This window comes from Telmatherina bonti (genome assembly GCF_933228915.1).
Source record: "Telmatherina bonti genome assembly, chromosome: 20".
NCBI classification, from domain to species: Eukaryota; Metazoa; Chordata; class Actinopteri; order Atheriniformes; family Telmatherinidae; genus Telmatherina; species Telmatherina bonti.
In genome coordinates this window covers 23,149,033-23,176,342 of record NC_136618.1, presented here as the reverse complement: position 1 = coordinate 23,176,342, position 27,310 = coordinate 23,149,033, and the positions used below count along the sequence as shown (strand labels likewise).

At 37.4% G+C, this 27,310-nt stretch overlaps 1 protein-coding gene across 1 annotated transcript; it reads left to right on the top strand.

Moving 5' to 3' along the window:
• The first annotated feature begins 1,801 nt into the window (after positions 1 to 1,801).
• Positions 1,802 to 26,128, top strand: LOC306771083 (E3 ubiquitin-protein ligase RNF31-like). The gene is made up of 24 exons (XM_079260139.1): positions 1,802 to 1,939; positions 2,825 to 3,030; positions 4,161 to 4,307; positions 4,432 to 4,587; positions 4,682 to 4,738; positions 6,898 to 7,030; positions 8,129 to 8,266; positions 8,369 to 8,519; positions 8,640 to 8,791; positions 8,980 to 9,122; positions 11,048 to 11,290; positions 12,244 to 12,576; positions 16,301 to 16,486; positions 16,605 to 16,811; positions 17,930 to 18,103; positions 18,443 to 18,541; positions 19,302 to 19,391; positions 19,498 to 19,612; positions 20,350 to 20,462; positions 20,790 to 20,903; positions 22,204 to 22,252; positions 22,389 to 22,485; positions 24,323 to 24,488; positions 25,671 to 26,128. The coding sequence occupies exons 2-24, from the start codon at positions 2,827 to 2,829 to the stop codon at positions 25,716 to 25,718; spliced, it is 3,315 nt and encodes a 1,104-aa protein (XP_079116265.1). The 5' UTR covers positions 1,802 to 1,939; positions 2,825 to 2,826; the 3' UTR covers positions 25,719 to 26,128.
• Positions 26,129 to 27,310: the final 1,182 nt, after the last annotated feature.

Here is a 27,310-nt window from a genome sequence, read left to right as displayed (position 1 = left end):
CTTCCTCTGCTCAAACTAGTTCGACAAAACTTCATGGACGATCTTCTGCGCAAGCGCAGAATCCAACAAACCAGATAAATAAAGTGATCTTTGACTAGTAAAGTGAATAAACTGCAATCAGGCAAGTAAGGAAGGAATATTTCTGCTATACATTCTTCCCCCCTCCCCCAACACACACACACTATTCCCCCTCTCTTCATTATTTCTTAAGTTATAATGAATTATTCTAACGCTGGTTTTCCTAAAATTTTCATGCGATTTTTTTCACATGCGGGAAGTTAAACAAAATAATTAACCAAAATGTACTTTATACAATACTTTAGCAAACCTGGAACACCTCCCCAGGTAGGTGTCCTGGAGGCATCCAAACCAGATGCCCGAGCAACCTCAACTGGTTCTTCTCTTTGCGGAGGAGCAGCGGCTCTACTCTGAGCCCCTCCCAGATGACCGGTCTGCTCACCCTTATCTCTAAGGGAGGGTTAGGGTTAGAGGAGAAGGAAACTCATTTCCTGTATACAAGATCTCTGGGAGGAGATTCTGGGGAAGACCCAGGACACGCTGCAGGGATGGCCTGGGAACGCCTCATGATCCCCCCGCAGAGTTGGCAAATGTGGCTAGGGAGAGGAAAGTCTAGGTTTCCCTGCTTAGGCTGCTGCCCCTGCGACCCGACCCCGGATAAGTGGCAGAAGATGGATGGGTGGATGTATGGTGTTTTGTACATAACTTCTTTGCCAACATGGGGGTCTTGAAGCTTCAGGTCTGAACAAGCCTGAAGTCCTAGGTGCTTGCACAAGCAACCAAGATCCATGAAACTTGACAAAATTGCATGGAAATACTTCACCCAAAAGTTGGTTGTTTTTTTTTTTTACTAATTTTTTTTTAATTTTTTATGTAGGTTATATTTTTGTTACTTGTTTTGTTTGTTTTTTTTTTGCTGTTTTGTATGTTTTTGACATCTTTTCCTCTGTTCTTCAGCATTGCCAGAGTTGGAGTTTGCAGGATAGATACCTATAGCATTCTGTGACATCCCTGATTCTGCTGTGTTGTTTATTTGACGCTGTAACAGACAACAATAAGGTTATTTGATACAAAGAACAAGAAAAACAAAGATAAAAGTATGTCTCAATGTTTCAAATCCAAAAAAAATTATTTAAAAAAAATGTTCAATTCAAATTAAACAAGTGAGAAATATAGATACAGATGACAGAATCTTAAAGTTATTAGTATTTATTTTGGCATTAATGGTCAGGGAAGGGTTGGGTTGTGTGCGCGTGTGGGTAATGTGTGTGTGTGTGTGTGTGTGTGTGTGTGTGTGTTTAAATGTGAAACTGTTTCATTTTTTAATGTTAAGCACTTTGATATGCTTTTGTATGAAAGTGCGATACAAATAAAGTTTGATTTGATTTGATTTGATTTAAGTTTCTGTGGAGGAAACAAAAGCGTGTCTGGTGTAGAAGCCTGTCTGTTAATGCACTCAAGTAGAGGACACAATCTCCTAAATACAGAATTGCTTGCTTTATTTATTTATTTATCTAATAATAATAATAGTAATAATAATAATAATAATAATAATAATAACAACAATAATATTAATAAAAATAATAAACACAAAGTATTAAATAAATACATACATACATACATACATACATACATACATACATACATACATACAGACAGACATACATACAGACAGACAGACAGACAGACAGACAAACTGTTTAAAAATCCAGCTTTTATTTTGGCAACTTTAAAATGGACCGGAAGTAGATGTCAAACTGCGGTTCCGCCTTTAAAGCTAGCTGTAAATGGTACCAGCTCCGCTCAGGTGAAGATTGGACCGCAGGTGTCAATGTAAAACTGTTTATTAAACTTTATGCCGAAGTATAAACTGTCTTCCTGGAGGAAAGTATCGTTAAAAGCAGCAAAAGTAGCAAAGACGGTAAGTAACGTAACTCAGCAAATGTAGCAGGTTGTAAATCTGTTTCAAAGTTTCGGGTTTAACTCTTGTTACTTGTTGACATATCTGACTTAATAAACTCAAACTAACTTAACAAGTCATTCAGATAACTGGGTGTTATTGTAGGGAGTTTAGGGGTAACTGTGAGCTACTTTGATGCTGCTGATTCCCCAGTGAACTATGATTAGCCCGGACTTTCCAATCATGTCGTTGTAAGATTACTTGAACGTGATGTTATTCAGGTCGACCCAGTTAGTCTACATGAAGCCTGTTTTACTTGAGTCATGTTGCTCGTTTAAAAGATCATTTTAATACACACCAGTCATATTTTTCTTGAAGATATGCCCTCCATTACTTTATTTACAAGTAATAATCCACCGAAGACGTCCCTGCAGCTAAATTAATTATTTCCTGAGAAGAAATTTAAATCTGATTGAAATTTAAAGCTGATAAAAGTACAGACTGGCTTTGCTTTTTTAATTTATCTCATTTGTTAAAAGAAGAGCGTCTTTATGTCTATTTATAACCTGCAAACTTTTATAAACAATAAGTTTTTGATCATGTCTTTAATGCCAGTTTAGTCTATAAATGAGAAGATATGTACATTACCTGATGAGAATTGCTTAACACTTGAATACATGTGAATGGCGGTGTGGGATATTCTTTAGATTCCTCTTATGAAGACATTTTGCTTTCATAAAAAAAAGAAAAAAATAGCATGAGCTGCACCTGCTTTTTTTTTTTTTTTTTTTTTTTTTAACATTTTCCTCCCTCAGTACACCTGATCACTGTTTCCACAACTCCTTGAGATTTAGAGTTGTTCATTGACATGGTGTAACAATTGTTATAATTTTCCTTTTTTGTCAGAGATGAGTAGCAGCCCTACTTCTGTCCAGATGGACGAGGTTAGAAGCAGAGCCCAGTCGCTCCTGTCCTCCTCGGGTTCGGCTCAAGATGTGAAGGCTGAAGTCCACACTATGGCCACCATCCCTCTGCCCTTGTCAGAGAAGTACTGTCACTTGCCAGCAGAAGTCATGCTTCGAGAGAATGTGACAAGTGGCAGCAAATATGAGGTAATTTTCTTCTTGAAGGAATCCTGCTGTCCTGCTGGTTATGCTGCTTGATACAGTAATTCTTATGCCAGTTTGCACCAGTCATGTATGAGCCTACTTCGACCACGCTATTTAATGGAATTCTGGAGAACCATTTAATTAATACTCTTCATCTGAAGTTATAAAATATTTTTGATACCATGTTGATGAAAAATATTCTGTCTACAACTGTGGGTTGATTTGGGACCTGGAGACATTCTGCTTGGGAGAGACGGATTCAATGAAAGTACACAGTTTCTTTAAATATGCGAGTTTAACTCCTGTTTTCCTAATTTTGCTGTCAAACTGAAACCAAAATTAAAAGAAGTAAGGGATGCTATTTAAAGGAAAAGGGAGAGGGTTGGGGTTGAATGAAGAGGACACCCTCCACATTAATTCAATAGATATTCAAAGGAAATATGAGTTGTGATTAACTTTCATTTTCTGTTTTAAAATCTGAATCTTTTTTTGTTTGGCCACTAGGTGGTTGGGATTTTCTAAAAACATGTAAAACAAATAGTTGAAACTCTTTGGACTACACCCTTCAACACCTTCTGTTTTACAATCAGTCTTTTTTTTTTCTATTCCCTTGATTCTAATCTAAAGTTAACACTCTGATGATTGAATTAGTAAGCCAGCCGTTGTGTCCTTTAAAATCCTTTTTTTTTTTAAATTTTGTTTTTAGTTGAAGGCCACCATCTCTTTTACAATCTTTATGGATTTTCCAGCTGATAAACAACTGATATATTCTGATTTTATAATATATGATGCAATCATCATCATTTGAGTAAAACTATTATGTCAACATAAAAAAAATCAAAGCCCTCACAATACAAGAATTTGCACATATAATATCTCTTTATATTTGGAGCAGTCCAAGATTATGTTGTCTATAATATTATTGTTTCTCCAGCTTTTGTTGTTGTTAGTTTACAAACAAAAACCATTTGCTGGATCTGAATGTCCCAGTCATTCTTTCCCTGTTTGCCTTCGCAACCCCTCACATTTTATTCACAATCAATCCTTTTAGTTATTAAGTCTCACTGTAAGTGTTTTACAAGATCTCATTAGCCTGATTCTGCGTTAATATTGCAACATTAACTCTTTATCAGGCTCTAGAAGCTTTAAAGAAACTGGCTAAAGCTTTGAGCATCCTGGAGAAGTACGGATGCAACCTGACCACCCCAACCAGACCCAGATACTGGAGAAGCGTCAAGCACAACAACCCCGTCTTCAGAACTACAGTGGATGCCATCAAGGTGAGGAAAAGCCAGTTAGATTTTATCTTTAGGTATAAAGTAACTGCGATTTACAACAAACTACCTTCATACAACGAAGATAGAAAGTTAAGAACAAATATTCAGTGCCTTTTTTCTTCCACAGGGAGGTCGGAAAGTTCTGTTCCTCTACGGTTACACCAGCCCACAATTTGATGGCCTCAGTTTCCCTGATGAAGTCAGCAAACCAGATACTGAACATGTTGCCGCGGTGACGCTGGAGGTGATGATTCTCCGCTCAGAAGTGGAGATGCTTGTCAAGGTTTGTATTTGTTTCTAAGGAAGTCTGATTGTTGCTTAGTTTCTGTTAAGACACTTCACCACCACAGTCCCATATCTGCTATTTGTTTGTTTAGGGCAGCCATCCTCACCCCGAGCACTTCAAAGACATCATCCCATTTACCATCCAGCAGGTCTGTACACATTTCCAGTTGTTCCATTGTCAGTGTCATTAAAGAGCACCATTGATCTTCACCAAATGAAAAATATGACTTCTTACAAGTCACGCATCCGAATGTTGATGGCTGCAAATAAAAGCAGTTTATATGGTGTAAAGTAGCGGACCAGGTTGGATTTTCAGATCCGAGCAAAACCGTTTAGAGATCAGGCCCCATTGTTTTTCAAATGCTTATTATTTTAAGCACATCGTGCTCAAATTTGACCCCTAAACACTCGTGAAAAGTTGTGAAATATAGCATACACAGCATACCAGGCAAAAACTTTGATAATATATAGTCTGCATAGACTCCAATGCAAACATGTCTTTACAGTGCCATCTAGACATGGAAAAAAATCCCCAAATGAATCTCGTCTCAAACGTCTACTTTGATATAGGAGAATAAAATAAGGCACACTTGTGTAACACCTCAAGATAAGCAAAAAAGTCAATCAACAACCTGTTGCCATGGCAACGGGGTGTCCACCATGCTTCCATTTTTATTTTATTTTTTTACTTTGTTCGCATTGTATTTGAATGAACTAGTCTGAAGGCGTTCATGCCATTGACTCCAAATTTGGCAGGAAGCTTTTTGACAAGTCAGGGACCAAACTCTGTTGATCTTCCTAATAGGACAAACTGTGTTACCATGGCAACCCATGGAGAATTGCCATGAAACATGGTTTACTCATTTCTCCATAGAAATACATTGGATTTGCAGCAATATTGACAGCCTTCATATTTGTTAGTTCCTTAACACATTACACCTTGCATTGTGGGTGGAGGGGAGGCACGAGGCTTGGATCCAATGGATGCTGCTTTTGGCTTTAATTCTTTGTCTTCTTTTTTTTTTTTTTGACAAACAAAAGACAACCCTAGAGTGACCATTGTAAGCTCTTAATTACTTTTTTTGTACATGAAGACACATTTTAATATTACCAAATTTTCAGTTTTTTTTTTTTTTTTTTAATCTGAATAAAATGAAATCTACAAAACCTTCAAGTCCCACGAGCCAATATTTCGTTTACAACAGAACATCACAGCAATACTTTACAATTTAATGCACAAAATGCGCTCATTGCAAATGCTTGCTGCAGGTCTCAAAATAGTTGGCAGGGGAGGGGAACAAATGGCTCAAGAGGCAATAAAGTTAAAAAAGATTAAGCTGGAAGACCATAACAAACAATTAAGTTCATTGATATCAGGTTTGTAACATGATTAGCTATAAAAAAAAAAAAGGATGTTCTAATGAGGCAGAGCCTTCTAAAATTATAGATGGGCAGAGGCTCTCCAATCTGTGAAAGAATACATAAAAAGCTTGAGTTCTTAAAAAACAATGTTCCTCAACATGAAATCGCAAATGCTTTGAAACTGTGATAATCTCCAGTAACATGGTCAAAAGATTCAGAAACTAGAGATGTGGTTGTGTGTAAGGGACAGCCAGAAGAGCTTTATTGGATACCCGCGATCATGAGGGCCTTCACACAAAATCGCATCACTCATTGGCATGATTTGTCACACTGACATTACTAAATAGTTCCATTAATACTTACAGAAACCACTGTCTGTCGCATATATGCATATGTTATGGGCAGTGTATATATATATATATATATATATATATATATATAAAATTGTCTGGAGTTTAGGTTGTAGAAATAAATATGCCCTGAGAAAATGCCAACTTTTAAGATACAAACACTGTGTTCCTGAATCCAGGTGAAATGGCGTTAGGACGTAAACAATTTTTAGAAAGACTAGACGTCTCAACAACTAGGCAACATGCTCACAAATACTGTGATAGAATTGAGCTAGTTTAGGTTCTCATTTCAGCTAAAGTCTGTGATGGACTGGCAACCTGTCCAGTGTGTACCCTACCTCTCACCCAATGATTGTTGGGATAGGCTCCAGCTTCCCTGAGCTCCTTAATTGAACTAATGACTGATTGATTTCAGCTAAAGTGTTTGTGCATGAGCTATGACACTCCATTTTTACTACCCAAAATGGAAGAAAGAAGTTAAAGACTTCATCCAAAACTTGTTCAGGTTTAAACAAAGGTGTAAGATGGGAAACATTTGTGTGTTTTCTTTCCACCAACTGGTGTTTGAGTTTTGACTGTATTGCTGTTTTTTTCAGAATAAGCCAGTAAATGACTCTAAGGTCATCCCGCCTGGAGATGAGCAGCAGGGAGATGCTCCCCCGACGCCGCCTACTTCTACTACATCAGACCCAAAGCCTGAGCTTGCATCTCCACCAAAACCAGCAACAGGTGAGCGGTTGTCATAACAAATAACAGCACAGTCCTTCCTGTTGAGAAAAATGAAAACTGTTTCTAACATCAATTTCCTTCTATCATACCACAAATTTACAACAAATTGTAGAAGAAAGCAGAAAATTCAATATTAACTCTACTTAGTAGCAATTTAAGCTATTTACAGCTATTTGAAGTGCCTTTGAGCTTCATCAGCTGCATCCTCAATGGTTGGCTAGTAAATTGCAGCGGTGATGCCAGACATTGGTCATCCAGAAGTTCTCACAAATTTATCTGAGATTATCGTTTGTCACAATATCAAAATTTTAACTTTGTCATAATTTGTGTTAAAAAAAATATATTGAATGACCAAGTTTGGAGTAAGGGTTTATGTGAGAACTCTGACACGCCATCAAGCAAAATGGTGAAAAAAATTAACGCAAGTCTGGTATTAAATGTTGTTGTGGCATTGCATAAGCATGTTGATGTACTGCCATGGTGAATATATTCCCCAAAGTGAAAGGTGGTTCATTAGAATATCACTGACTGAACTCACAGAAGGAGAGCAAAGTCTTTTCCAAGATGAAGTTTCAGATTATTTTCAGTGTTTTATCTGTTAAAAAAAAAAAAAAAAGTCTTGTCGTGCCAATACTCCACCATTGCCAAGTAGGTTCAGCAATTTAGTTTCTTTCTCAGTTTATTGGCTCAATGAACTCAGTGTAAAGAAAGGCTTTACATCCAAAGGTAAGTAATTCAGTTTATATGTCTGGATCCTGTGTAAAATAATGTGTTAATTTTTTTTTTTTCACTAAGTTGTGCAAAAATGTGTCTCTTCCTTGTTATTTACGGTTTGTAGTGTTGCACTTTTCATGTGTTTTTTTTTTTTCTACTTTGACAGGTTTGACTATATTCTCTGTAATACCTAGAACTGCAATTTTCTGGACAATATTTGGCATCATAGATGGTCAAAAAGTTTTCCTTTTATTAAATATCCGATTTGTCGGTTGTGAACCTGGAGTATTAAATTGTGTTTAATTGTGTTACATTGACTGTTGTAATGAGACATCTAAACACTCAAAGTATGTTTTTCTTCTTTGTCTTCTGGCTCTCCTGCAGTGAGTGAGTGTAATTTGTGTGGCGGTGCTTCAACTCTTCTTTGCCCCTCATGTGACAATCAACATTTCTGTGACGCATGTGATGACCTCTATCACCGCCACCCCTGCAGAATCAGTCATAAGAGGGACAAAATAAAGGGTACACCCAATGACAGCATGAATGTGTCACAAATAAGATGCAATCATTCATTCTTTATCATAATTGTGTTTGTTCTTTGTCTTTTTTAATATGTTTTTGCAGCAACCTGCACCATCTGTGGCATTTCTGCTGTATATGCTCAGTGTTCCACCTGCATCCAGAGACTGTGCGTGAACTGTGACAGGCTTTTCCATTCTCACCCTGACCGCAAAGGACATGCCAGGACTAATATCGCCCCAGCAAAAACATCCAGGTCAGGATAACAAGCTTAGGCGACAGTGAGGAAGATTGTAGGATGAGTTGTTTTTTTTTTTTGTCCGTCCTTCTGAGACTGAAATTTAACCCCAGATAACAAAAAACCCTATTTTTCCAGTCCTTCTCTGTCACCTTGGGAGTGCGCTCACTGCACTACAGTAAACCAGATGCAAGCAGTTCTCTGTGCTACATGTGAACGTCCCAGACTTGCCACCGCTGCATCCACAGTTGTAGATGGCCCCGTGTCAGTCCCCATACTGCCAAACACAGGTGAGACTCAAACATATTGATGCTGCACGCTTCAATACAATATGTTAAAATGTTTTAAAATGGGGAAAGAGATTTAGGAATAACTGCAATAATCAATGATTAAAAAAAAAAAAAAAATCTTACAGTAAATCTATGTTAGCATTTTTTTGTATTGAAACAAAGTTATTGTTTGTGTTTGACCTTCTCAGATTGGCAGTGTAAGAGCTGCACAGTTGTGAACCAAGGCAGCAGTATCCTCTGTGAGGTGTGCGAGCGCCCTCGTCTGGCCACGCGTCCACCCGTTGCCCCGGTGCTGTCGAGCTCCAGATCGATGCCCGACTCTGGAGCCGAGGTTGGTCACACTGCTGACAATACAACCTTCTCATCTTCTCAGTCTTTACTGTGACTGAGATGTCCTGCTGAAGGAAAAACTGATCTAAAAAACCTTGTACACCGAATGCACCTGTTTGGTCTTGCCTGCAATTTCTTTAGATTGGGCATGATCATCAAACGGCCAAAAAATGAAACGATATGAGAAAACGAAGCCCTGATTGATTGTTCAGTTAATCGGCATGAAAATCTTGATGTTGATATTTTAAGGCTATATAATGATTCAGGTCATTTGATAGCAGAGACTGTGTGACCCTGCGATCAGGGTCACACAGTGACCCTGATAGCAGGGAAAGATTTTTTTTTTTTTCTTCTTAAAGTGGAACTATTATGTGCATTTCAGGCTAATTTATTTTTTATTTCTGAGCCCAGAAGGGCGGGATTGATCGAGTTATTGTCACAAATCGCTTTATTTACGTCAGACCAACCCTCTCCGCAGGCTGTCGGATCAGCCTGCGACTCTTCCGCATTAAGCCCCGCCTCCCGCCACCGCGCTACATCGAGAGCGCGCACCGCAACTGCTTTCGCCCTCATTGTAACATCTCAAACAGAAGGATGAGGCTAATATAAACTCAATAAAAAAACAAAATACAATGTCAACACATAGCATGTTGGAACCTGAATCAGACCCTGAAAACGAAGTGGAAAACAGCAACCCACAGCAACGAATGCAGCAGGATGTCTCTCTTTGGTAAACTCACCCGCCATCGTTGGAAATAACTTTATCCGACGTTTTCCACCCGCCTGATGTATTTGTACATGCCCTTGTTAACCAGTAGAAGGTAACCAATCACCGAACCTTATCCCCCGGGACGTCACAAGGATTTCCAAGTAGAAAAAACTCTCTAAAACGACGCGTTTTTTGTCGCCATGGAAACCGAACGGAGAGAGTGCTGGAACTGAAACTCAAACTCAAACATGCGTTTAGGTGATAAAAAACTGTGCCGTTCACATGTTTGATGAGGATTCAACACTGTAACACTGTAGAAAGCTCAGAAAACTGGAAATACCAAAATAGCACCCCTTTAAATAATTTTGAAGGTAGTATCTGAAGTGTTGCCAACCATCCAACAACTACTATCTAACTACCATTTACTAACATTTGATTGCTTCCCTCCTGATTTATGTCATTTGTTGATCTAGTCAAGTTTCCAATCAAGCTGCTTTTATTAACATTCATTTACATTCATTTCTGTGTTTAGACACTAAAATACATTTGAAATTGCGATGGTAAGATCATGTATTATTCCACTTTTGCATTGTTTGTTTAGTCTTCTGGGCATTGAGGTTAAAAAATAGCCTACATTTACAAATTAACAACACATTATTTTGACTGTTTCGTCAGAACAAGCAAACATTTAAAGACTTACTGTAAAGATGGAAAGCCGTTAAAAAATTGGGAAGAAGATCAAGCCACTTTTGCAGAACAAAATGAGGAAATGTGCCAGGGAACTCCTTAGAGAGGAAATCACTTCATTGGATTTTGTTAACTTTTGCTCTGTAAATCAACAGGCTGGTCTCAGGTCTCAGTGGGGAGGAAAACAGATTTAAGATTTGTGTGTATTCTACTTATCTAGACTGAGCTTTGTGGTTTTGGAGACCTCCTGTAGCTGCAAATTTGACGCTGAGGTTAACACCAGTTTACATTAAATCTAACATGTCTCATTTTATCTTTTTTATGGAGCATTTTTAAGGCTTCCACAGCCTGCAGGCACAAACTGCAAGCTCTTTGTTGTCCTTTATTCTCAGCTGGGCGGCTTTGAACAGACAAATATATTTCCTGTTGATCTCATGTGATACTAAGAGGTCATAAGTGCAGCTGCTAGTGTGTTCCAGGAATAATAAGCATCTGTTTTAACTTTCATTTTCCCTTTCTCAATCTCACAGTGGACTTGCCAATTCTGCACTTTCACCAACACCAAGCCCTCTGTAGTGTGCGAGATGTGCAGCCTGTCATGTAAAGACTCTACTGGAGTTTCTCTGCCACAGTCCCTCCAGCAGATGCCGTCTGTGTCTAAGGATCAGCCTCAGCTGAACGTGAAGCCGCAGCCGAAGCCCAGGCTCAACATGGAGCTGAAAAGGCAGAAGACAATGAGGGATGATGGATTGGGGCTCATCCACCAGATAAGAGTAGGGAAAGAATTCACACGGCTGCACCTGGCAATGATGCATGAGTCATTTACAGATAAAGTTCACAACAAATGTTGTGAGAATAATATGGCTTTGGTCTCACATTATTAACACATTAATAACTAATTCAAAGTTGAGCTGGACCTTGGAAAACGTGCGGCTGAGATATCCAGCTGCAGTTTGTATCTACAATAGACCTTACAGTAGAGCAGAAACATTGATTTAAAAGCTGTAAAACAAAATGGCCATGAAACTATGGCGCATTGGTTTTATTGGCAGGATGGTAGGTAAGTTCGGTATTATCTGGTTATTATATGTTGTTGCATATTTTCCAGCTCACTCTCTGCTTGTCTGCTGGTTGCAGCGTTTTATTTCACACCAGCGTTGAACATTGTTGAAGAAATGTTCAACGCTGGTGTGCAATGTTCAGAAGTGCAGCTTGATGTTACCAAAGTTTGCCTTTGGTGTGTGATTAAAAATGACTTTTTGTAACCTTTGCTGCATCATTCCAGGTCCTGCTGAAAAAAATTGCAGGACTTGGGATGTTCATTTCAGGACTAAATTATTCTAAAGAGCAGGAAGATTCATTGAAACACTTTTTTTTTTTTTTTTTGTAATATGAGAAACCTTTTGTTCTATTTACTTATTTATTTATCGTTTGCACATAGACTGTCTGAAAAACCGTTCAGGCTCAGGGTAACGTTTTATTTTAACCCCTGCTCGTGTGTTCAACTAGCAGATCAGAGCCTCAACATTTTCAGTTTTTTTTGGATTTGTTTAAAATGATTCATCCGAAACAGAGAAATGTTTTTTTACTTTTTTCCCTTTAAATGATTTTCCATTAAACAATTGATTAATAATAATGGAAGCTTTTTCATTAATTGCCTTCCCCTTAGAGAATTCATTTTATATCTACTAACTTAATACTGAAACATCCTGTTTCTTGGTTCCAGGAGGCAGAGAAGCGAGGCGTCAGCCCGGAGGAAGTGTATGCAGCCCTGTGCTTGTGCGGCGGCAGCAATGTTAATCCATGTGACTGGCTGTCATCAGAGCTGCCTCACCTGCTGGATGAAATCTGCGCCATGGCCGCCTCTGTCCAGCTGAACTACAAAACGGGGAACACTGGGATGCAGCCTGTGCTGGAGAAAGATGAAAAGGACGGGGAGCAGAGTGCTGCGGGTGAAGGTGTGAAGCTTTCTAGAGCTGAGGCTAAGGTGGCCTGGTTGGCAGCAGGAGGAGACACGGAGAGAGCAGTGAGACAGCTGCTGAGAGACCGACAAGTCAAGGTAGGAAAACAAAGACTACACAGACACTGCTGGGGCATCTGCAGGGCTGAGTCAGGGGAGTAATAAGTCATATTATTCATGTTCAGCCTGTCAGGAAACCACATTCATCCTTAAAACTAAAACTTTATTTCATGGTAGCTGAGCTTGCATTTATAGACACTTTTTTTTTTTTCATCATAGTTTTCTGACATTTTGAGGTCACTTTGAACAAACAATGTCTGTGTGTTGCTGGGAGTACAAGTCACGCACAAACCTCTGACTCTGGTGAAGGAGTTGTAACTCATCTCCTGTTGTAGGAACAAGACAGTGTAGAGGATGTAAATCACAGGCTGAAAACTCCAGTCCTCAAGGGCCGGCATCCTGCAGGTTTTTTTGTCTCCATGCTTCAACACACCTGATTGAAATTAATAAATAGGTTAAAAAGAAGCTGTTGGATCCATTTGACTTGAATCAGCTGTGTTGGTAAAGGGAAGAAAGAAAAGCCTGCCGGATACCGGCCCATGAAGACTGGAGTTTGACACCCCTGATGTAAATCATCAGGCATGGTAGAGACTTAATGTGCACTGATTTAGTCTTAATTTTTCTTTCTTTTTGGATAAAATCAATCAAAATCTTCATTGCATATGCTTGAAAATCACTGAAAGACTCCATTAGCCATTTTAAAAGGTCTAATTATTAAACGTATTTATCGATCTATTCATTTTTAACCAAGCATTAATCAAATGAATCACCTCAGTATATTGTTGATGTGTACAAGCGGGTTTTAAAGATTAAACTCTGATCCTCAGATACATGTTTTTTTGGGGGGTTTTTTTTGGGTAAAACAAATGACGGATAATGAAAAATCTGAACTTGCCACATAATTGTGCTTTAATTTGTTTATTTAAATGTCACGTTTTTTTGGTCAATTCTCTTGTTAAATATTGTGGTTTGAATAAATGTGAGTTTAATGCTCCCATTTAGTGTTAATGTTTGTTTCCCAAGGACTTTATTCAGAATAAAAACCTGTCAGTCTGTCAGAATAACAGATTTAAACTTTTTTTTCCCATCAGTGAATCCACATGTTAAAAAAATAATCATATTAATTAGCTTTTTGATCTCACTGACACGTCACAGAAACACCAAAAGAGGACAAAGTCCGTTCAACTTGGAACAAGTGCTGCAACATGTTAAAGTCAATTCGACAGCCTGTAATCCAGTGTGGGACTTACACACTGAACACTTAATTTTCTTTCTTTCAAAACAAGAGGTGAATAATCACATTGCTTCAACATAACTCCGTTTAAATTATTACCTTTGGCAGTGTAAACTTGGATCTCCGTGACTCAAATGCACAAACCAGGACAGAAACAGCTGAGTAATCTTGGGGTTTTGCGCAGCGCTGTAGCAACGTCCAGATTTCCTCTGCAAATCATTGCAAAAATCTTGTTAACAGTCAGAGCCGAACTTTATTGAAAAGTCTGGTTTCAGGTCATTTTCTTAAACATTCAGGAGTGTTTATTTGTTTTGAGGAGCTCATGATGTGTGCCTGGTTACACAGTCATGTGCAAAATTATTCAACCTCCCTTGTTTTCGTCATTTCATGTTCATTTTTATGCCCACCACATCTAAAGGTACATTTCTTTGAAAAGCGAGGGCAGTCTAAATAATTTCTTCCATAGCTGTAGTTGGTCTTTTTCACTCTTAAGGATATACAGCTGCAAGAAAGGGTATGTTTTCATTGAGCACATACATTTTGTTGCAACTGTATAAAAAAATGTAATTTTTTTGTGCAGTATTAAGTAAAGCAGACTGTGTTGGTCTGTTGTGTAGATAAGAAAACATTTTATGTCCAGTTTATGCAGAAACTCAAGTAAACCCAACAGGTTCACATACTTTTTCTTGCAACTGTAATTTTCAAAAACTCAAGATCTGCTGTAGATTATTTTATATTTCTCCACCTACCCAGTTTTCTTTTAAGGACATGCAGGACTGAGATACCAGGTTTACAGCTGCTAGCTTGTTGGGCTTTAGTCTTAATCTTTATTTGTTTCCGTTTAATTTAACTTTTTATGGTTGGATAATTGATAAGTCGGTGTTAAGAGATTTACAAGAAAGTTACAAAAACATCTGGCTGCTTGGAAGAAAAACATCGAAATGATGGCTGGATCAAGTGATGTTTAATCAGAAAATATTTAGTCATAATAAAGTTAAAATGAACTATTGTTGACAGTTTTTAGTGGTTTTAATAAGTTTCCATCCTTAGGAAACTTTAGTAATTCTCACGCTGTTTTCTGTATTTTTGTGTTACATTTGTCTGATGACTGGAACAGAACTAGTGACTCTTTATATGATTAAACAAAATAATTTCCACATCTCATGTGACCTTTTAAAACCATGAAACTGTTGGGGAGGTGGGTGTAACGTCTGCACTTGAATTTTTCCACATTCTCTGGTTTCACACACAGTTTTACTCATTACTTCAGCAGTCGAACTGCTTTTGTTTTTCACAGCACTGCATGACTGTTTCACACCCATAACTGTTCTTTGTACCAAATACCAAAAAAAAAAAAAGAAGCTGTAATTTAACACTTCATGTACCTACAGACATATGCAGGGCTGAGTTTAGTTACTATTCAGTTTTTAAAATTTTACAAGATGTTTATATGGCTGATCTAAATGTTTTTAGAAATGTTTTTACTTTGTATCTCATTGCAGTCTTCTGATAAAACTTAAAAAATAACCACTGGGGCTCAAGGGGAGCCAGAAGGTTGGGGGTTTGATTCCAGGCTTCACCTGACTACATGCCTAAGTGTCCTTGGGCAAGACCCTGAACCCTGCGTTGCCCCCCGATGTCAGTGTGTGTGTGTGTGTGTGTGTGTGTGTGTGTGTGTGTGTGTGTGTGTGTGTGTGTGTGTGTGTGTGTGTGTGTGTGTGTGTGTGTGTGTGTGTGTGTGTGTGTGAATGGGTTCAAGTGACTATAGTGTAAAGTCCTTTGAGTGGTCGGCATGACTAGGAAAGCGCTATATAAGTGCAATTCCTTTTCGCATTTAGGGGCGTGGCATATCATATCTTTTACAATGACACCTATAGATTGTCTGGGAATGGCAGAAAATGAGATAATAAACCACATTTTTTGTGTGACATCATTTGACTGCACCTTAAACTGTGCAGTGGAGGTGAAATACGATGGAACTAATAACTAAAAGGTGATTCAGACAAAAAAGAAAATAGTTTTACCTTACTGTATTCTATTATTTTGTCTTGCATGCTTCTGGTGCAGTATTTTCTTTCTTTTTTTTAAGACTTGTGGATGCTGACATGGAAACGCGTTGTTCTAACTCTAAACAAGAAGCATCGCCGCCGTTTGTCCCTCCCTCATTCCAAAGCAGCAGGAGGCCTGATGTGCCAAAATCAAAGCTTGATGCCAGTATTTCAGCATAACGCCTTCCCTCAGACCAGTTAGAGTTGAAGCATTTTTTTTATTCTTTAATGTTTTGTAAACAAATATGTAAAAAATTCTAAAATTGTTCATGTTTTGATATTCATTAAAAATCAAACCAGACTTAAAATAACAAATCACACTAAAACATCATGGATTTATGTTGATGTACACAGATGCTGAAACTTATTGATGTCTTTCTTTAGCCACATAATATCTGAGAGATCAATATCAAAATATTGAAAAAACTGGTCACTCCTACTATCAACACAGTTGTCTGATTTCTGTCTTTGCTGTGGTCAGATGAGGGAACTGCACTCTCTGGGTTTCCGGGATGTGGCTCAGTGCGAGGAGGCACTGCGGCAGAGCGGAGGGGAGTTAAAAGGAGCTTTGTCTCTGCTTCAGCGCCCTCTACTGGAACCCTTCCACCAGCGCATCTGGATCGACCAGGCAGAGCCAGCGATTGATCCTCAACACCCAGACAAACAGGTCAGAGTGCAAATTCTCTGATGTTTTTTTTTCTTTTTTAAGGGCTGATGATATCCGAGATGTTTGTATTACTTTTACTCTCTGCAACCTTTTCAATGTTTTGGTTTCTGTTTTTCAGAGGATATGCAGGCGTCTACTGGCGTTATATGACCTGCCCAGCTGGGGGCGTTGCGAGCTTGTCCTGTCGTTGCTCCAAGAGCCAGGCGTCACCTACTCACTGGAGGATGTGGTGCAAGCTGTGAAGGAGTCTCATGACAAAGATTTTATCAGGCGTCTCCTCAACAACGAGTGCCCATGTTGCTTCTGCATCTTTCCACGCAGCAAGGTTGGTCGGCAAGGAGAGTAGCACCACAGGCTTAAATGGTTTATTTTATTTCCTTTTATGTGTTAGGAGCAAGTCCCGGTGACACTCGCTATCTTCTTTTAGGGAGTCTTGGCTTATGTTTTAAAGAAAGGGAAGAAGTGTGGAAAAACCTGGACAAATAAATATGGAATCAGCTTTACTTATTTGTTTAATCTAAAATTACGATTTGTCCTCGGTTTATTAAACCAATCAAAAGGTTTAATTTGAGCGTTGCTTCAATTAAACTTTTTGATTGGGCAAAAGATGGAAGAAATTTCTGGAGAACCAAAAGAAAAGGAAAAAAATTAAACCTAAAAAAATCCAGATACCTGGTTTAAAACAAATTGTGATCACAGAGGACATGAAACACTTTTCAAGTGCCTCCAAAAAGACCAAGTTGAGGATGAATGGATAGACCCTTTATCATTAATCATAAGAAAATCTGATGAGGGCACAACTAGTATTTACTAAGATTTATAGTTTGATGTAGAATGAAAAGCTCCAGTGTTTTGGCAATTATTTGTATTTGAATTACTAGATATATTATGTAATGTATGATATAATATAGATGTATGATATAATATATATGATATAATAGATATGTATTATTTAATGTTTTTGTTTGGGTAAAATTTCAAAGAACTTAATGGAGTTTCAGTAATACTGCAAAAAGTAGAAGCATAAAAAATAAGATAGTTACTGTAAATTGTAAACAGATGTAAGAGTTAAAGTTAAGCAAAAACATTGATTACATCGATTGACAGTTATCACAGTTTACTCTTAATTGTCAAAACTTAAAGTGGATGAGCTGCATTGAATCACAGTAAAGGAGATTTGGGCTCAAGTTTTTTGAGTTTTAAATTTAGGCTCTGCAGGAAATAAGACTGATGCAGCCGTGACACCAAACTCAAGCCTCAAAAATGATCTGAACTAGCTCTTCAATGGGAGTCATCGGTGTTTTTGTTCGAATGTGCAAATACTTCCTCATTAAAAATAGGTTTGGGCCTGATCATGGTTTTAAATAGCATAGTAGTTATTGTAAAAAAAAAACAAAAAAAACATATGAATGGCATAAAAACTTGTTTCTGTCTGTGCCACAGATGCAGTCTCTGACATCATGTCAGTGCTCGGTGTGCCATGACTGTTTCAGGCAGCACTTCACTATCGCTGTCAGAGACAAACACATCAGAGACATGGTGTGTCCCGTCTGCAGCGACCCTGACATCAATGACCCTGAACAACTGGACAGCTACTTCTCTACGCTGGACATTCAGGTGAACTGAGAAACAGAAAACACTTTCCACACAAACATTTTTGTGGAATATTGAAGAAAAGCATAAATAAAAAGTTTCATTTTATTATTTATTTATTTTCTTAAGTGGGTTGTTTAAATTTATTTGTTCCCATGTTGTGTCCACTTTTTTTTTTTCTTTTTTTTTTTAACCAGTAAGCTACTGAAGCTCTGCTTATAATAAGTAGGTTTAAATGCCAATGAATAGCTTTTGTAAAATGTTTTGTACAAATCTGTACAAAATGAACTTGTTTTAATCAGCATCAGCATTCTGCTGCGTGTTTAGATGCAACAGTGAGGTGAATGTCTTTTTGTTTTGTAGCTGCGGAACTGCCTGGAACCTGAAGTATACAACTTGTTTCACAAAAAGCTGACCGAACACACGCTGATGAAAGACCCGAAGTTTCTGTGGTGTTGTCACGTGAGTTTTTCATTCATGGAAACTTTGGTCACTGATTCTTCTCTGTGTCTATCAGCTCTCATCACTTTATTTCCTCCTCAACCCACAATTTTCATGCTATCGGTTTTCATACTTCACTTTGTTTTGGATGTCTTCGCTTAGTGTGTTTTATTCTGCATGGGAAACATTAATTTGATCATTTAAGGACTCGCTCAGACTTAAAAGATATTAAAAAATTTCTGACTGATATTAATAAAACGTTTCAGTCTGAGTTCTCAAAGAAATTTCTTATGTGGACTTTTTTCTTAAGCATTTAAATCATCCATGTTTTGACGGATAGCATGATTAATTTTATGCCACTCATACAGTTCATCAGCTGTTTGACAAGAAACTGCCTGATAAAGTTTTGCACACATCTTGTTTTTAAAATCAAAAGCCGAGCAATCAGTCATACATAAAAACTGATAAAGTGATTTGATTTCTGAATTGAATTTTGAAATTCTAATGTGAATGAAATAGTTTCTTAATCTTAACTCAGCCAAGTACCAATCATGATTTATCTGGCTGAAAACACTTAAAGCCTCTTCTTGTATTTGTTGAAAGATGTCCCTCATCTTGTCTACATTTGACTTTACAGTTCAGTTGCTATCCAAGGACCTGTCTCTGTTTTTTTTCCTCCCATAAAGCCTTCTTTTTGGTGGGATTTCGGGGAATTCAGGAACAGATAACGTAACATACCATGTCTAGGTTGACATGTGCCTCCCTTTTCATCCTCCCTCAGTGCACATCCGGATTTATTAACGATGGAAATCAGCTCAAGGTCACCTGCGACTCATGCAACAAAAGTTTTTGTGCTCAGTGCAAAAAGCCTGTGGGTATAATCTTTATAACCATTTCCATCATATGAGGCACTTTCTCAGCTTATCTTATGATAGAGTGGACATGAAAGAGAGCTTATTAACTGTGTCTGGTTTCAGTGGGAGCCTCAGCACCAGGACGTATCCTGTGAGGATTTCCAACAGTGGAAGAGGGACAATGATCCGGAGTACCAGAGGCAGGGCCTGGCTGGGTATCTGAGAGACAACGGCATCAGTGAGGCTTGCCACAAACTTCACCTGAAACCACAACCACAAATCTGATTTCAGTATTTTTGTGCTTTCGGTCACTCTTCACCCCACTCACATTGTTTACACACTGTTGTGCATTCATCACTGAGCCAGAGTTATGCAGACTTTACCCTAAAACCACAGCTTCCTGTTGGATTTCTGCCCTCCTAAGAACAATAATTTATAATTTTTTACTTATTTTATTCAATTACTTGTACTGAATTGACAGTATTTTAATAATAATTTCTGACAGCTTGCAGATAAAAAATAGCTTCATAACTCTATTTGTTGATCAAATTAACTTGCACAACAGAAGAAAAAAAATGTGTGGGGACAAAGGATAGTTTCACTGTTTTTACCCAGGGGAAAAAAGTATGAGGTTTGTAAAAGTGGAGTAATGTGGCTGCAGTTAACTTTGATTTGGACAGAAAGCATTAAAATCTTGCATCAGTACACAAATAAGAGATGCGTGAAACATCTCAGTCTGATGATAATACTTTGGTGGGAAAATTATCTTTAATGTGGGTCTAACTGTGCATGTACAGTAAAGGCCATTTATGACCAAGTCATAATAGTTTTGACATTTAAAAAGTATTTATTTGACTTCTGGATTTTATTAATCGAATGAAGCTCCTTATATCTTAAATCCTCTAAAACTCATGTTTATGGAAACAACAGCATTTGTAATTTACTTGTTTACTAGTATCTGGTGTCTTCTTGCAGCCTGCCCTCAGTGCGGGTTCCAGTATGCTCTGACTAAAGGCGGCTGCATGCACTTTAATTGCTCCCAGTGCAGATACCAGTTCTGTAGCGGCTGCAACAACCCCTACCACAAGGTGAGCTGGTCAGAAAATGTTTTTCTGTATGTGATCATGTCACAGCTGTCTGTCACAAATAGTGATGCAAACTTCTTATTTGCTCTGTTTAATGTTAAACAGTCCCACAACACATCTCAGTTATTTTATTAGTCTGTTTGATTCTGTCAATGATATTTCCAAACATCAGTGTAACTTCAGTTTGCTTTAACTCGTCAAACCGTCCGAAGTTGCTCATTTTTATGCACTGTTGGAGTTAGTTATTTAAGTTATGTTATAGTGCTGAAGTAGTTGTTGAGCAAACATTGTGTTAAATGTCAGGCTTATTCAGTTTGTTTCCTGTTGCAGACTGCATGTAAATCAGCTCAGTGCATCTACCCTGGCCTGCATGCTCATCACCCCCGAGACTGTCTTTTCTATCTCAGAGACTGGGAGCCGCCCCGGCTTCAGGCTCTGCTGCAGGTAAAAAGAAATTAGAAAAAGCTATTTTCTGTGCATTCCTTTATATTAATGGCTTTTATTCAAGAGGAAATTTGATGCAAACTTCAATAATCCACAAAATATTATAAATAAACACAATTTGTTTAAAAATTAATTAAGCTGCACCGTGCTGTGTCACAGAATAAGGCACATCTCAAGGAAATGTATAAATTCATTTGTAAATTAATAGGACGTAGTCTTTTTTTTTTTTTTTTTTTTTTTTTTTTTAAATATTTTTAGGGTTTTTATTCACATAAAATTAACATTTTCCAAATGTTTCAAAACAGCAACGAGATAAAAAACAAGACTAATGGCATTAGAAAAAAAAGTAAGAAAATTCCTATTAAATTAATTAAAATGAAAAAACGGAAGTATTTCCAGGATGATTGTTACACACACATCCAGTTTTCTTTTTCTTTTTCATTGTACCACTGCAGAAAACCTCAGCTCTTCTAACTATAAAGTCTTAAATTACATAAACTATAAGAAGAATAAAAAAAAGAAACACCTGAAATATGATATGATAAATATATGTTCTGCAATGATAATGATCAGAATAAGGAGAAAACTTATAGATAAGACTTTATAAACATTTCACCTGAGACATTCCAGCAACAACTAGATGATGTTGGTGTTTTACTGATATTTTATTCTGCCAGCAGATCCGTATTTCAGATTTTTCATGATGGTTTTTCCCCTTCATAAAAGTTTGAAATATTTTCCATAAGTCTCATTATTTTAAGCTATTTGAAATCATCTTTATATGAAGCAAATCAGATATTCGGTGCTATTCTATTAAAAAGCAATCCGATATCAGTGTTTGCAACTTTTGTTTATTGCTTTACAGAACCCAAATAGAAATTTATATATACTTATTGCATGCCTTTGTTTGATTTTAGTCTGATTGCACTCATTCTTCTCCATATATGATGTAGAGTTGACATCTGTGTAACTGAAGGTTGAACAAAAGCCTCCATACAGGGAGTTAAGAGAACATTAAAATCAAATGAACTTGTGATTTTAAAATCTCTGAATATGGTGACAGAGGTGAGGATGCATGATGATGGAGCAAAGCTGAGTCTGATTGGAACAGTAGCTGATAAGTTTACAACTGAATCACATAATAAGCAGGAGGGAACCATGTTTAATGTAGCGTTAAACATATTTCACCCAGTTGAATATTATTTCATTAGCTTTTTAATTCCCTTCAGTTTGATCCTAAAAGAAGTAAAAACATCTAAAGTACAAGTTTACCTCCTGATCTGTGTTTGTGTCCTTTCAGAGATGTGGCGTGAACTTCAACACAGATCCTTCAAACGGGACTCAGACTGGTAATGGTTTTTAATCTGCTGTGTTCAGGAATAAAATAAACAAAACATATCCAATGTGAAGACGCTTTGATAGTCCATGTTTTATTGGTATCGATATATTTGATCAGTTTATTGTCGACTCTGCTTTTTGGTAAAGACACTTGTGGCGTGATGGAGCAGAAAGATGAAGGCGGCCTGCCGGTTGATTCTCCGTGCGGCGTCCAAACTCACCCGGGACAGGCTGGACTCTGCGAGTGAGTAAATCACACTGACAGAAAAATGTGATAAAGGAGAGAAAAGACGGAAAAATTCCAGAGAATAATGTGTAAAACTCTCCCATGCAGTCAGTTCTGCAGTGATAGTCTGCTGCTTAGTTTCTGATGTATGTAATAAAGAAGAGAAAAAATGTTTAGTTCGAAGGCAACTGTTCTTGGCAGCATGTGGCGTCAGGGGGGAATCTGCTTCTTCCTTTGCAGATAAGAGTCTTGCTGTTGCTTGTGTGTTTGCTGAAACCAAAGGGGTCAAGTAGGGGACACCGGGGTGAGATTTGAGCTGAGAATGATTAAAGCGGCACCATTACGAAAGGACTACAGCACTGCATTTGCATTGAATACAGATAACTTATTAATCTGTACATTTAACTGAGGTATCAGGTAATTAAATCATTTGTACAGCTTGATCAATAAAAGGTATAAGTGTCATAAAACTTATAAAAGCTAAATCTCATGATGGTCATATTAATCTTCAGTGATCTGAGCGTATTTTGGCTGTCAAATACTCCTGATTTTGCACCCAAAATATACCTTAAATTTCTAAAAGGTTTTCCATCTCTGTGTATGGTATGTTTTTTTTTGTTTGTTTGTTTTTTACAGTTAGATTCTGCATTCATGATCTGAAACAAACTTTTTCACTTTAACCTACTGTCTGATATAATGGGCTAAAAAAAACTGAAATCAACAAACCAGAATTAAAAAAAAACTTCAAGTACGATCAGCTGATTAAACCACTTTTATCTGTGATGAAACAAGAAACAACTAGAAAGGCACCTAGACAGCTCAGACCTCCACCAAGCAGCTTATTTCCACCCATATCTTGACTTCCAAAATATAGCAACCCTGTTACTGCTCTTTTTCTTTTTTTTATTTTAACAGTAATAAAAACAACACCAATATACTTGCAAACAATACCATTTGAATATGTGAATGTGATTGTATTGCATATTAATAATGTTGCAAAATAATAACGTTATGTAATTTGTCGACCCCGTAGTGGTAAAAAAATCCTGTCAAGGTTCAAGAATTCTTATTGATGATAATCTAACAATCCTCCGGCCTCATGACCACCTACAGCTGTTGTGAAAGAGGAACCTTGTGATATTAACTCTCTATTCTATTCTATTCTATTTATATTCTACAGCCATGTAGTTACTTTTATCCAAAGTGACTTGCATGAGAAAAGTGATCAGTTAACTGTAGAAATGAATGTGACACTTTTGTCTTGTGGCTCAGTGGAAGCTGAAGTGCCCGGAGAGAACATGCAGACTCCACACAGAAAGACCACTGTTTACCACCACTGAAGTGCAGACAGCACATAAACATTGAGAAACAACCCGTTATAACGACTGTATATCTGAAATTCAGACTCCTTTTTTCTAAATAATTCTTATAGTTGTTTGTCTTGGATATTGTATATTCTTTATCTAACTTTTTTTTCATTCATTTATTGGGGTGGGGGGGGGGGTCCAGGATGCAAGTTCAGTTCAAGGACAAAGCTGTGATTTACTGAGTCAAGAACCAGTTTGTGTGGGAGGCAGACTAAAGTTAAGTCAGTATTGAGTGAAGTCTTTATCCAAGTTTCTTGTTTGTCCTGCTACATTTTGCTGAGCTCTGAATTTCAGCATGTCTGATAGACAGAAACCCGACTGCTAGATATGGTGGGTCCGGTAGCGGTGGTGGACACCAAACAATGAGCTGGAAGAGAGCTGGTTTACCAACTGCAGCTCCAGACAAGATCTTTACTATACACCAGTCAGTTTTGATCAACATATCTCCTTCTACTCTGGTGTTTTTGTTTGTTTCTTTTACCCTGCAGGAAGCACTACAGAGAGTACCTGGTGAGTCTGATCAACGCTCACAATCTGGACCCTGCTCTGCTCTACGAAGCGGATGAACTGACTCGGGCCTGTCAGAGATACCAGGTGGACACACAGAGAGGGGACGCAGAAGATGACAGTGCTTATCATGCTCGACTTCTCAAGGTATGTTATTTATCTGGTCATACACACCACTTTTCAAAAGTCTCAAGTCTCTCCTTATTCTTTAAATAATCTTTCCAAGCAGACAGACTTTGGTCCTCGTCTGCTTTTCCATTCATTATCAGTGCAGCCCTCGTAGCTGACCATTTTCAGTGTTTGTATGGTTTTGTTTAATTTGTTAAGGTACTAAACACTGATTCATGTGAATAAAACCTGCTCAAGAGGTCGAACTGATGTTATTACACATATACACAAAACTGACAAGTTAGCATAAAACCTTTTAAAATAAGATCTTTAGACCATGTATGAGCCCATGCAGTCTGCATAAAGAGCCATTATTTCTCATGTTTTAGTTGCATCCAAAAAAATGGTAAAAATTAAGCAATTTGATAGGAATAAAATCCTATTTCTGCATCCACACGTTGATTCCCATCGAGCTAGAAAACGTGGGGTACCCATGCATGGTGCCTTTGAAACATTTAAGGAACCCGGACCAGTGGAGGACAAAAAAATGTTAGGTCTAAGGAGTTATCTCCCGCAAAGGAACAGAATCTGAAAGTGATATTCCTAAATAAGAAATAGAAAAATAATCCAATAAAATCCTGAGAGATGCATCTGGAGCTTCAGCTGATATATCTACTGTTCACTTGAAGCCTTATCAGAAATGGTCTCCATGGAAGGTTAGCTGTCAAGACGCCAATAAGCAGTGAGAAAAGGCTGACTTATCCCAAATTACACAAGAACTGGAATGACAGTTGGTGGCAAAGTAATTTACAAGTGATTAATCTTCCCCAGAGCCTGGGCGTTAAGGCAGTTTGTGATCTTCTTGGCACAGAACAAAACAAATGGCAGAAAACACGCAAAGATGAACTTTGGAGAGTCATATGAGCTTTACTAACTACTCCTGTAGACTGCTTAGAAATATAACAAGGAGAGTTGAGATTGTTCAGACCAAATACCTTTAAGTTTTTACACAGTATTCTGGATTTACATTCATAAATACAGTTTATTTCAGTAATTCTTTGCATACATTTCCTGTTTTCCTAACAAAAAATAAAGAAATGGACTTGCACACCACAGCTAATACATAGAATATAAACTGGTTAGGATTGCTGCAGCTTTGAAGGTGGGACTGAAACTAGAGGTACGATTTGCATTAATGTTTGTCATATTCTCCTCTCGCAGAAACTGATGGAGGTTCCTCTTGGAGAAAAAGTTCCTCGAAACAAATAGACGCCTGAAACCAGATGAATCATCAATCACTTTTCAGTTAAATTTACTTGTGACTGTTGACGAGATCTGAGGAATTCCTGATGCTGCTGCAGCGCAGTGCCAAGCCACAAGAGAAAAACACATTTGTGTGTTGTGAAACTGACTTTGTGTTTTGGAAATATTTACTTCTTGGTCTGAGTTTTGTTCTGTTTTTGATGATTGCTTTTTTTCCCCAAAGAAGAATGTATTTATGATACTCAGCACAGTTTCTCCTCTGGTTTGTGCCTTCCAAGTCACACAGATCAGATGTGGCGTTCCCAAAGGTATTAAAGAACAAATTATGGGAAGCTGAGTTATGTTGAAGGAATGTGATGATTCATCTCTTGTTTTCGAGTCTTCAGTCTGTAATTACTATACTGGATTATATTCAATAAAGCAAAATTTATCAGGTTTTGACCTGCAGCACTTGCTGACAATATTAATGGACTTCTTCTCTTGATTTGAAGAAGTATAAATTGGGTTGCAATCAGCTCAATAAAATGATTTTTTTAAACATGTTGCATCACTCATTTTCTTCAGAAAGAAAAGGTTTTATTAGCACATTTTTTAGAATTTTCTCATTTACATGTTCTGAAATGTTGTTTGAGCTGTCCTTTAACTTGCATTTTGTTTTATTTGAGAGGGACACTGCATATTAAAGTAAAACTCATAAATATGGCAGATTTGGCCAAAAAGTGAGTTTTCATGTTGTCCCTGGTCAGTTTTTACAGAGGTTCCCTGGAATACAAAGGTAAGAGCGAAGAAATAAAGAACTTAAGAAATAAAATCTAAAAACATTTATCAGTTAAGAAAATGAATTAATGAAACCTACAGTTTATAATAACATTAAAAGCTTTACATCTGAGAGAAAACTCCTAAATCACAAAACAATACCCCCCCCCCCAAAAAAAGTACTACTGCAATTAAGAAGATGACAAAGCTGGATTTTCATTGTTGACCGATTTTATTACTAACTAGTCACTATTTGCACAAATAAGTCCATATTTGCCTAAAATTATGCAATGGTGAAATTGTTTTATCTTTTTATCTGAGATTTTGAGATTATGTTTGTACAAAGACTGCAGTGGTTTGAGTGTTGTGGAACTGGCTTCTGACCAGCTTGTTAAGCAGTAGTTAATTTGTGAGAAAATCAATTCATGCATGCACACTTTAGCTGTTTCAGTGACAGAGTTGTGTATAAATCTGAAATGTAAAGAAGTGTTTACAGATCATATTGACTTCAAATATTTTTGTTAAATTCAAACATCAAACTACAACCTATTACAAATATCTAAAACATAATTATAACTTAAAACATATTATATACTTTAATAATCTAACTGTCTTGTAATAAGAGATTTACTTTATCCCTCATTTCTTGCAGGGATTATTATCAGGAAAATGGGAACACAGACAAATTCAAACTCTATAAAGTCTTTGATGAGATGTTATATTATGTAACTTTTTAAATAACTATTCATGGCAACAAAGAATAAAAGATACTTTGCAAAAGGTTGGATATGATGGCAGACAAAGCAACAATTACAGAATTCCAACAGAAATTGCTGGTAATA